General features: G+C 32.6%; 1 protein-coding gene across 1 annotated transcript in view; it reads left to right on the top strand.

Annotated features, from left to right (window-relative positions):
• GBE1 (1,4-alpha-glucan branching enzyme 1) overlaps nt 1–13,238 on the top strand; it is a gene marked incomplete at its 5' end in the record, with an annotated part of 110,564 nt that overhangs the window by 8,128 nt on the left and 89,198 nt on the right. Inside the window, 2 exons of the mRNA XM_006162606.3 lie at nt 3,559–3,669; nt 7,425–7,596. Coding sequence (XP_006162668.1) covers nt 3,559–3,669; nt 7,425–7,596 — 283 coding nt within the window. The remainder of the gene's footprint in view (nt 1–3,558; nt 3,670–7,424; nt 7,597–13,238) is intronic.

Here is a 13,238-nt window from a genome sequence, read left to right as displayed (position 1 = left end):
TTATTTGTCTATTTATTTCATATTTGTAATCACTAATTAGAGATATTATAATTGAAGTATTAAATTTTCCTATTTGAAACTTTGAGACTGTGCCAATTCTTGTGCATTTGAATAAGATGTTTCTTAAAATTTTTAAAGTTCTAAATTAATATATTCACATTTATATTATTCATGCAAGGAGAAAATATGATTAATATAATGTTAGCTGTATAAATGGAATTTTGCATTATCAATGCAATTGTATGAAACTTAGTGCTCTATACTTAAAGCACATTAAACTTCATCAAAGCATTCATTTCTTCCTACAAATCATCCATTAATGTAGAAATTACTCCTTAATTCCCAATACTTGATTCCTAGTGAGTCTTTCTTTAACAAATTTGGATTCATCCATTCCTTCATTTAGCATTTAAGAGCCTTACCATATGTCAGGCACTAGGAATGGATAATAGTACAAGGCACTTTGCACATCATTACTTAATACTATTTTATTAATTTTAATGACAGTTTAAGTAGTTTGAATTTTTTTACATTTAACATTTGACTAAAGAATGAAAGTCATCTTAGACTTAAGTTTGATATTAATCACATTTTTGAATGACCACATCTATGTCACAGACTGATGAAGATGTGTAAGGAGTCAGATATGAACACAAATAATCATAGCTTTCTGATGAGCCCTTTACTGCACATATGAATGGTCCCTTGAGCACACAATGGTAGAAGTTCTTCACTTTGTACAGTAAAACCAGAGAGTCTACTAAGGAAGTGGTTATTATAATCATCTTTGAACTGTCTGTCCTGTATCCCCAGGCCGTTTGCACAGTGTACAGCTATGATATTAAACCTTTACCAACATGACTTCTCCTCCTCCATTTTTAATGATTCTCAAACACTATCACTTCCAAAAACAAGTATCTTACAGAGATGACTAGCAATGAAATAAACAAGCAAATGAGTATTCTAGTTTTAATTCCAGGGAAGAAGATAGCCTTATATTCGCCACTTTAAAAAATGTTACAGTCTTGGTAATGTAAAAAGATGTTACAGTCTTCAAGTTTCTCACCTTGGTTTAAGATTCTTTATTTGTTCCATCTCATACTATATCTCATGTGTCATACAAACTTGTCCCCTCGCAAGTGCCAGATCTTAACTATTTAACCTCTTGCTGAAGAACCTTAACCAATTTTTTTCTGTGTAAGTTCAAGAGTATTTCAATCTAGAATTATCTTTCCAGTCATAGCTCACAGTAGGATATAACCTTCTCTGAATTTTGATGATAAATCTTTTTAAAAAAAAAAAAAAAAAAAAAAAACAACTTTAAATTTAACCTGATAAACATCTTAGTACCTTGTATGCTCAGAGTGCTGTACTAGGCAGCACATCAAACAAATGGGAAAAATGTATTCTCCCATGTTTAGGAAACAACCACTCTGTCTTTTTAGATTTTTAGATTGTAAATTCTTTGAAAGGTGATGTGATCTTCTATTTTACATAATATTTTAAAATCTTTTTACATTACCAAAATGGGATCCATAGTGAATATAACCAGAGAGAGTTAAAAATAATATTAAAAATCCTTGGTGATTTTCTTCTACTTTTATGAGTTATCCATTTAGAAAAATAATATACTATCATTAATAATATAATATATAATATCATTAATAATATAATGTCCTTCACTCTAAATGTCAGTAAAACCCATAAGTATTAAACCAAATGACACTTGTATTCAGAATTTATGTGACCACACTGTTATCTACTCATAGGGCATGGGTTAGGTTGGAATGCTGTTTTCCATTCATGTTTTTGTTGTACAATTATGTTTTTTTTTTCTTTTTTTAATTGTGCTAGAGGGCCTGTGCACTTTCCTGAGAGAGACAGAAAGAGAGAGGGAAAGTAAGAAGACATACCCTGTGGGTGATGGTCACGCTTATTCCATCTCTCCTATTTCTCCTTCCTTTTGGGATCTTGGCCATGCATACACACAAGCTCAGCATGTTTTTCAAGCTGCCAGGTCCAGGACTTGAAATGTAGAGTTGGCCATGTGGGAGCCAGTGCTCAACCACCATGCCACTGGCCAACTCAATGTATCATTTTCTGCTTATATTATTTTAAAATAAAGAGTAAGGGATATAAAATTAGTTTAATCATTTATTGAACTAATATATGACATGCCAAATTTTTTATATTTTCTTTAATTTTATTTAATCACTTTTGAAAAACTGAGGATTTCTTGTAATGGCAATGTAAGATTTAGCACCTTAAAACATTGTCCAGTGGTTATTTCTCATTTTCTGCACGGGGCATCCACTATATTAAATGTTTCCACCTACACTCAAATTTAGGGTGCTATGCACAGATGTGAATGGGAAGGGGTCAGAAGCATTGGGAGCCATCTTGAGTTCTGCTTGTCGTGAAATGTATCTGGCATTTTGGCCAGAAAAATTAGTCTATACATAAAGAGTGTTGAGTAAGTAGAGAGGCTACATTTAGGACATAGCCCTGAAGAACATCAGCTTTCATAAGATAGAAAAAGAAAATTAATAGTATTATCTGAAATAGTAAAAAAACAAGAGTTTCACAGTGGTGGACTAAGAAAGAGAGTAATCTGTGGGCAAAGAGTATACCCATGACAATCTGTAGAGCAAGTGTTTTCCTAAGAGAGAGCAAGTACTGACCTAAGAAATGCCACCTGAGACCTTGCATCAAAGCAAAGCACTATTGGGAACCAGCAGTTAGCGTAATGGCTATGTCGCTGGACTCCCACGTAGTCGACCGCAGTTTGTGTCCCGGACCCGGTGGCTTAAAACTCACGCCGGGCGCGTGTGCGTGCATGCCAAGATCCTGAGAGGAGAATGGAGGAGAAGGGATTGCGGTGTGACCATCCCCCCTGGGGGGTGATTTCTCGCTTTCTGTCTCTATGTCTCTCTCTGTCTGTCTGGCGAGCGCACGTGCCCTACAGTGAAAATCTCTCAAAAAAAAAAAAAAAAAAAAAAAAAAAAAAAGAAAGCACTGTTAGGCAGAAGCCAGATTGAAGAAATAAAGTAGAAATAAAATGTGTGGTCAGCTAAGGTGATTTTTTATGATAATTAACATTGAAGTTTGAAATAATTGTTTTAATTATCTTTTTCTTCTTTGGGAGAATGGAACAAATCACAAAACTGCTATCTTTTTCTAATTTATACTTAAATATGTAACAAGTATATACCTTGTGAAAGTTACAAAGACAATTGCACAACACTTCGATGTGGCAACTAGAAGGTAGCAGTTAATGCAAGAAACAAAGCATTCAAAGATATTAAAGGATAATGATTAAACCATCTGCGCAGAAGCAAAGGGTGCATACACTCACACACACACATTTTCAGCACATGTCATTTAGACATTCTGTATAAAAACTATAAAAACCTAAGCCATGAAGTCACTACTCTATGAGTTGGTTTATATCTGTATTCCAAATCATTTTGGATGATGCAATGTATAGCTTTAGATTGGAACTTAAAGTAAGAAAAATTATGTTTTGCTCAAAAGCTTGTTTTTCTCTCTTGTGTTTAGCTACTTAAAGAGCTTAAAGATGAAGATTGGAATATGGGCAATATTGTACACACCCTCACAAACAGACGCTACCTTGAAAAATGTATTGCTTATGCTGAAAGCCATGACCAGGTAAATTAACATGTAGCATAATAAGTTCATTTCTCTCTCTTCTGCTCTCTTAATAACTCTCATTCTTTATACTTAATAAATTAATAGCATATGGAAAGACAAATATATCTACATAAAACTTCTTTAAATTGAAATAGTTCACATAATATATGTATACTTATATCTTTTTGTGAAAACTACTCATAGTTGAAAATCATTTTAAATGATTTTGTACATATAAAATTTCACCCTCAAAATGCAGTACTAAAAATTTTTTTTCAATGCTGTATTATGTCTGTTCTACCAAATTTTAAATAATAGAAGGTATATTATAGCTGTGAAGTCAGATGTTTTCCTTAGTCATAATGAAGGGTATTGGTCTTGATCCAGTGTGATTTTAGTTTTCATTTTAGGTTTATTTCTAGAGGGTTTGTTTGTTTGCTTGTTTGTTTTTTTTGTTTTTCTGCTTTTGACAAGCATTTATTAGTTGTTTTTTTGATTTGTTTTAGTTTTATTCTTCAATTACTAGAATGTTCTGATTGATCAGGCTGACTCTGGTCCCTCCTAGCTTCAATCTGTTCTTTTTAATACTGCCAGAGGTATTGTCCCAAGAACAGAGTTCATCTCATTAACTCAAATTTATAGGTCAAAGCTTGTCATTCAAGGTTACTGATATCCAGGACCAACCAAAGTTTCAACTTTATTCCCTGCCCAGCTATTTTTCCCTGCTTTAAAATTCCTGCCTGTTTCAAACAAATCAAACTTTCAAACCATGCACATTTGCTTCTGAACTGCCTACTTTACCTGAGAAGCTCCTGCTCAGGCCTACTCTTCTGGCTTAGATGTTACCGTGCTTTAGGGAAAAAACTGATTTCCATAATGTGTGTATTTCCAGCCTTTTGCACTGTGACTGCTCCTATTTAATCACTATGTGTGTTTGTGTGTGTATGTGTGTGTGTGTGTGTCTGTGTTTGTGTGTGTCAGGGGGTGGTTGTCTGGAAAGTCATGATGCATTTTTGCATAGAAAAGCAGAAAAACACGGCATTGCGTTCCTGATAACCTACATATATAGACAAGGCCATTTAGTATTGTTTGTGTGTGTGTGTTTGTGAAAAGCCCTTTAGTATTTAAAGCCATATTAATCCTTATAAACATTAACAATATGTAAATAAACCAAGAATTACCTAACCAGGGCCCATGGACCAAATCATATCTGCTGTCTGTTTTTGTAAATAAAATTAATCAGAACACAGCCATTCTCATGCATTTATGTGTTGTCTTTTATTCTTTAAAAGCAAATTTGAATAGTTGAGACAGAGAAAATATCCCACAATGCCTAAAATGTTTACTGATTGAGCTTACACAGAGATTAGTTCATCCCTAAAGTAGACATGTGCTTGATTTTGTATCTTCCAGTTTAAGTAGTGCTTACTTATTTAGTGCTTACTTATTTAACAGATAAAATGAATACCTATGGAAAAACAGGAAGCTAAGCTAGAAAAGAATAATATTAGTATAAAAGATTGGGAGCAGGGGTGGGAGGGAAAACTTCTAACCAAATACTAGGTCATTGGAAAAGTCATGATGCATTTTTGCTAGAAAAGCATAGAAAAAATATGTATAACTATTCCAATTATCCAATACATAACACTGTGAAGATTAAAATATTTGATACATGCATAAATAATATCTTTCTATTGCAAATTTTGAAGTTTTTGACATTGAGAATTCTCAACATATATTTATTTTGTATGAGTGAATAAAAAATAAAGTGGTAGAATAACCAAATGGAAGATGAAACTAATAGATAAACTTTAATAACTTTCTACCCAGTCTGTAAAGAAACATGTTTACTAAGAATTATTTCGTACTTTAAAGATTCAGGTAATTGTGCCATGTGTTACATATTGTAAGTAATGAAGAAAATTAGGCAAGTTGCCTAGTTCTTTCTAAAAGCAAATGTACGCTGGCCTTTAAACCTGATATAAAAATACAAGTAAATATAAAAAGTATGAAATATTAAAAATATAAAATATATAAATATAAAATGCATATGAACAATAGACAGAAATATGTTCATCACAATAAAAGTATATTTGGAAGTTATTTTGAAATAGACAATTTTTAACTTTTGCGATGAAATTTGTTAAGAGTAACTAAATTTTACCAATATCTCAGCAAGTTTTATTTAATTTTTTTTTCTGTGTGCAAAAGAGACTGAGAAAGAAAGTGAAAAAGGTAGAGAGAGGGGCTGCCAGTATGATCTTAATACTGTGAGCTACCTAAAGGTTTGTCCAGCCCTAACTCATGTGCACACACTTGCCCACGTCTCGGAGGTTTCCGGACACAAACATGGAGCTTTCTCATGTGAGTCAGCTTCACAGAACATTGCGTAATCACTGCTCTACTATCTGTCCCCTCAGCAGAATTTTATTTAGAGGACAACTTTATATGATTTTAAAATTCATCTGTGAACCTAAGTAAAGGTTACAAAATAATTTTACAGTAGAATCAGACATTATAGAAAGTTACACATAAAAACAATGACACAATTCCAATAAGTCAAAAAGACAAACTGTATTAGAATTAGTGTTGTAGATATTCTTGTAACTATTTCTAATGCATTTTAATTAAAATAGGTTAGAGAGATGGTAGGTTTGTAAGTAAAAACCTTTTTTTGTTTGGTCTTGTTTTTAATGAAGATACTGATAACAGAATACTTAGATTCCAGGTTAATTTCTGTTATACCTTATTTTAGTATATTTTATTTGTCATTGTTGAACACTGCATTCATTAGTTTTTCCTAAACATTAACAACTCAGATTGCTAGGAGACTTCTCTCCTGGTACTCAGGACACTGCTGAGTTATCTGCTCCAATTATCAATTACTTTTCACATAAACCAAACTTAATTTAGGTTAAATGGCAAATACAATGGGAAAACAAATTTGTATGTTAAAAATACATCTCCTTTGCTGAGGTGGAGGAGGGACCATTTGTGTGTGTGTGTGTACACACACACACTATTACAATATATTTATATGTATTATATATATATACACACACAGACTTATAAGTTATTTTCTAGAAACTCTTCCATTCTTTCAAAACATTTTATAAAATGATTTCACACACACACACACTCACACACACACACACACACACACACATATATATATATGTATTTATGTAATTTTTTTGCCATAGGGCACATGTACTTGCCTGGGGAAGAGATGAAAGAAAGTGAGAAACCCCATGCAGATGACCATGTTATAACCCTTTCTCTTCCATTCCCCTCTTGGAATTTTGGGTACAGATGCACATGCACCCAGTGTGTTTTTCAAGTTGTTGAGTATGGGGACTTGAACCATAGTCAACCATGTGAGATCTAGCTGCCTTAAATACCATGCCACCTGCCAGCCTCACTATTCAAATTATTTTAAAAATCTAATATTGTTATTATGACAATAAATGTTTGTTTCAGGAAATTTAAAGCATTAGCTCAGGTATAAGAAATATTCAAGTACTTTGTCATGTGTTCTTCATCAAACTTTTCAAAATAAAAATTGAGACTAGGAACAAATGTGCTTATCTCTAAGGTATTTTACCCGTTTATCTTCGGCATAGAAAGTGGTCTTTGGAAAATACATGAAATGAATACTAATCTACACGCTTCTACATTGTAGGCCTTCCCGATTTTCTCCATGTGGTGTTCTGGTGTAAATCACAACACTTCATACCTGTTTTCACTTATCTCAGTGAACTTTATTTCTACAGGCACTGGTTGGTGATAAGACGTTGGCATTTTGGTTGATGGATGCTGAAATGTATACAAACATGAGTGTTCTGAGTCCTTTCACGCCAGTTATTGATCGTGGAATACAGCTTCATAAAATGATTCGACTCATTACTCATGGGCTTGGAGGAGAAGGCTATCTCAATTTCATGGGTAAGTGTGAGTTCAAAATACATAAAAAAAAAAAAAAAAAAAAAACAAAAACAAAAAAAAAAAACAAAGCACTGTTAGGCAGAAGCCAGCTTGAAGAAATAAAGTAGAAATAAAATGTGTGGTCAGCTAAGGTGATTTTTTATGATAATTAACATTGAAGTTTGAAATAATTGTTTTAATTATCTTTTTCTTCTTTGGGAGAATGGAACAAATCACAAAACTGCTATCTTTTTCTAATTTATACTTAAATATGTAACAAGTATATACCTTGTGAAAGTTACAAAGACAATTGCACAACACTTCGATGTGGCAACTAGAAGGTAGCAGTTAATGCAAGAAACAAAGCATTCAAAGATATTAAAGGATAATGATTAAACCATCTGCGCAGAAGCAAAGGGTGCATACACTCACACACACACATTTTCAGCACATGTCATTTAGACATTCTGTATAAAAACTATAAAAACCTAAGCCATGAAGTCACTACTCTATGAGTTGGTTTATATCTGTATTCCAAATCATTTTGGATGATGCAATGTATAGCTTTAGATTGGAACTTAAAGTAAGAAAAATTATGTTTTGCTCAAAAGCTTGTTTTTCTCTCTTGTGTTTAGCTACTTAAAGAGCTTAAAGATGAAGATTGGAATATGGGCAATATTGTACACACCCTCACAAACAGACGCTACCTTGAAAAATGTATTGCTTATGCTGAAAGCCATGACCAGGTAAATTAACATGTAGCATAATAAGTTCATTTCTCTCTCTTCTGCTCTCTTAATAACTCTCATTCTTTATACTTAATAAATTAATAGCATATGGAAAGACAAATATATCTACATAAAACTTCTTTAAATTGAAATAGTTCACATAATATATGTATACTTATATCTTTTTGTGAAAACTACTCATAGTTGAAAATCATTTTAAATGATTTTGTACATATAAAATTTCACCCTCAAAATGCAGTACTAAAAATTTTTTTTCAATGCTGTATTATGTCTGTTCTACCAAATTTTAAATAATAGAAGGTATATTATAGCTGTGAAGTCAGATGTTTTCCTTAGTCATAATGAAGGGTATTGGTCTTGATCCAGTGTGATTTTAGTTTTCATTTTAGGTTTATTTCTAGAGGGTTTGTTTGTTTGCTTGTTTGTTTTTTTTGTTTTTCTGCTTTTGACAAGCATTTATTAGTTGTTTTTTTGATTTGTTTTAGTTTTATTCTTCAATTACTAGAATGTTCTGATTGATCAGGCTGACTCTGGTCCCTCCTAGCTTCAATCTGTTCTTTTTAATACTGCCAGAGGTATTGTCCCAAGAACAGAGTTCATCTCATTAACTCAAATTTATAGGTCAAAGCTTGTCATTCAAGGTTACTGATATCCAGGACCAACCAAAGTTTCAACTTTATTCCCTGCCCAGCTATTTTTCCCTGCTTTAAAATTCCTGCCTGTTTCAAACAAATCAAACTTTCAAACCATGCACATTTGCTTCTGAACTGCCTACTTTACCTGAGAAGCTCCTGCTCAGGCCTACTCTTCTGGCTTAGATGTTACCGTGCTTTAGGGAAAAAACTGATTTCCATAATGTGTGTATTTCCAGCCTTTTGCACTGTGACTGCTCCTATTTAATCACTATGTGTGTTTGTGTGTGTATGTGTGTGTGTGTGTGTCTGTGTTTGTGTGTGTCAGGGGGTGGTTGTCTGGAAAGTCATGATGCATTTTTGCATAGAAAAGCAGAAAAACACGGCATTGCGTTCCTGATAACCTACATATATAGACAAGGCCATTTAGTATTGTTTGTGTGTGTGTGTTTGTGAAAAGCCCTTTAGTATTTAAAGCCATATTAATCCTTATAAACATTAACAATATGTAAATAAACCAAGAATTACCTAACCAGGGCCCATGGACCAAATCATATCTGCTGTCTGTTTTTGTAAATAAAATTAATCAGAACACAGCCATTCTCATGCATTTATGTGTTGTCTTTTATTCTTTAAAAGCAAATTTGAATAGTTGAGACAGAGAAAATATCCCACAATGCCTAAAATGTTTACTGATTGAGCTTACACAGAGATTAGTTCATCCCTAAAGTAGACATGTGCTTGATTTTGTATCTTCCAGTTTAAGTAGTGCTTACTTATTTAGTGCTTACTTATTTAACAGATAAAATGAATACCTATGGAAAAACAGGAAGCTAAGCTAGAAAAGAATAATATTAGTATAAAAGATTGGGAGCAGGGGTGGGAGGGAAAACTTCTAACCAAATACTAGGTCATTGGAAAAGTCATGATGCATTTTTGCTAGAAAAGCATAGAAAAAATATGTATAACTATTCCAATTATCCAATACATAACACTGTGAAGATTAAAATATTTGATACATGCATAAATAATATCTTTCTATTGCAAATTTTGAAGTTTTTGACATTGAGAATTCTCAACATATATTTATTTTGTATGAGTGAATAAAAAATAAAGTGGTAGAATAACCAAATGGAAGATGAAACTAATAGATAAACTTTAATAACTTTCTACCCAGTCTGTAAAGAAACATGTTTACTAAGAATTATTTCGTACTTTAAAGATTCAGGTAATTGTGCCATGTGTTACATATTGTAAGTAATGAAGAAAATTAGGCAAGTTGCCTAGTTCTTTCTAAAAGCAAATGTACGCTGGCCTTTAAACCTGATATAAAAATACAAGTAAATATAAAAAGTATGAAATATTAAAAATATAAAATATATAAATATAAAATGCATATGAACAATAGACAGAAATATGTTCATCACAATAAAAGTATATTTGGAAGTTATTTTGAAATAGACAATTTTTAACTTTTGCGATGAAATTTGTTAAGAGTAACTAAATTTTACCAATATCTCAGCAAGTTTTATTTAATTTTTTTTTCTGTGTGCAAAAGAGACTGAGAAAGAAAGTGAAAAAGGTAGAGAGAGGGGCTGCCAGTATGATCTTAATACTGTGAGCTACCTAAAGGTTTGTCCAGCCCTAACTCATGTGCACACACTTGCCCACGTCTCGGAGGTTTCCGGACACAAACATGGAGCTTTCTCATGTGAGTCAGCTTCACAGAACATTGCGTAATCACTGCTCTACTATCTGTCCCCTCAGCAGAATTTTATTTAGAGGACAACTTTATATGATTTTAAAATTCATCTGTGAACCTAAGTAAAGGTTACAAAATAATTTTACAGTAGAATCAGACATTATAGAAAGTTACACATAAAAACAATGACACAATTCCAATAAGTCAAAAAGACAAACTGTATTAGAATTAGTGTTGTAGATATTCTTGTAACTATTTCTAATGCATTTTAATTAAAATAGGTTAGAGAGATGGTAGGTTTGTAAGTAAAAACCTTTTTTTGTTTGGTCTTGTTTTTAATGAAGATACTGATAACAGAATACTTAGATTCCAGGTTAATTTCTGTTATACCTTATTTTAGTATATTTTATTTGTCATTGTTGAACACTGCATTCATTAGTTTTTCCTAAACATTAACAACTCAGATTGCTAGGAGACTTCTCTCCTGGTACTCAGGACACTGCTGAGTTATCTGCTCCAATTATCAATTACTTTTCACATAAACCAAACTTAATTTAGGTTAAATGGCAAATACAATGGGAAAACAAATTTGTATGTTAAAAATACATCTCCTTTGCTGAGGTGGAGGAGGGACCATTTGTGTGTGTGTGTGTACACACACACACTATTACAATATATTTATATGTATTATATATATATACACACACAGACTTATAAGTTATTTTCTAGAAACTCTTCCATTCTTTCAAAACATTTTATAAAATGATTTCACACACACACACACTCACACACACACACACACACACACACATATATATATATGTATTTATGTAATTTTTTTGCCATAGGGCACATGTACTTGCCTGGGGAAGAGATGAAAGAAAGTGAGAAACCCCATGCAGATGACCATGTTATAACCCTTTCTCTTCCATTCCCCTCTTGGAATTTTGGGTACAGATGCACATGCACCCAGTGTGTTTTTCATGTTGTTGAGTATGGGGACTTGAACCATAGTCAACCATGTGAGATCTAGCTGCCTTAAATACCATGCCACCTGCCAGCCTCACTATTCAAATTATTTTAAAAATCTAATATTGTTATTATGACAATAAATGTTTGTTTCAGGAAATTTAAAGCATTAGCTCAGGTATAAGAAATATTCAAGTACTTTGTCATGTGTTCTTCATCAAACTTTTCAAAATAAAAATTGAGACTAGGAACAAATGTGCTTATCTCTAAGGTATTTTACCCGTTTATCTTCGGCATAGAAAGTGGTCTTTGGAAAATACATGAAATGAATACTAATCTACACGCTTCTACATTGTAGGCCTTCCCGATTTTCTCCATGTGGTGTTCTGGTGTAAATCACAACACTTCATACCTGTTTTCACTTATCTCAGTGAACTTTATTTCTACAGGCACTGGTTGGTGATAAGACGTTGGCATTTTGGTTGATGGATGCTGAAATGTATACAAACATGAGTGTTCTGAGTCCTTTCACGCCAGTTATTGATCGTGGAATACAGCTTCATAAAATGATTCGACTCATTACTCATGGGCTTGGAGGAGAAGGCTATCTCAATTTCATGGGTAAGTGTGAGTTCAAAATACATATCCAATCTGATTTTCAAATGTTAAGTAATATTATATATGACATAAGTCATGTAGAACATTTTAATTTGACTTTTCAGATTTAAAATATAAAACTATTTGGTCATTGGAAAAGTTATGACAATTTTTGCATAGAAAACTGCGTCATGGCTTTTCTGACAACCAATAGAATTTTATTTCTTTATTATTATGCAGAAACAGCAAAGATAAAATTAATCTGCAGTAAGATTATTGTTACATTAATATGTAATGGAAAAGCACATTCTAAAAGCTGATATACTACTGGATATTGTTAATGAAGGGACTGAACTGTTACTAAAACCAATAATTATTATTATCTTTAATTGATTTACTGTAGTATTTGCTTATTAAACAAAGAAGACAATTTTCATGTAATAACATAGTAAGCTAATATTATTGGTCTTTGAAATAATTATATACCAGCATTCTTAGTCATAAATATGAAAACTGAAACCCAAGGATATTATGATGACCCAAAAATTATTTATTATGAAAAATAAGAAAAATGTGAATATTTAAAGGTCGTTGTTGTCTGAAGAATGGTCAGTGATAAAATACAGAATTTAGGCCCAGTCTGGTAGTGGTGGTAGCAAATTGAACTGCATACTGGAAGTCACATGGTCAGCTTTACGTTTGAGTCCTTAGTTTGGTCTGAAAAACTCACCAGGCACTTGCCTAAGATCATGAAGAACTGGGAGGGCTGGGGAAAGGGAATTGTGCCATGACAAGCCTTATTCAAGGTGCTTCCTGTTCTCTCTCCCTCTCTCTGATACACACATGTACTCTCTATCATGAATAATATAAATGAACATATATTTATTAGGTCATCTGTAAAGTATTTTTCTATGTTTTTCTATGTAAGATACAAAAATGAGTCTTGACTTTCCTGACAATCATATATATATATATATATATATAGATATATATATACACACACACATATGTGTG

Source organism: Tupaia chinensis, unplaced genomic scaffold, assembly GCF_000334495.1.
Source record: "Tupaia chinensis unplaced genomic scaffold, TupChi_1.0 Scaffold140301_1, whole genome shotgun sequence".
NCBI lineage: Eukaryota > Metazoa > Chordata > Mammalia > Scandentia > Tupaiidae > Tupaia > Tupaia belangeri.
The sequence above is the reverse complement of the archived record's forward strand: the minus strand, read 5'-3'. Positions and strand labels throughout refer to the sequence as shown.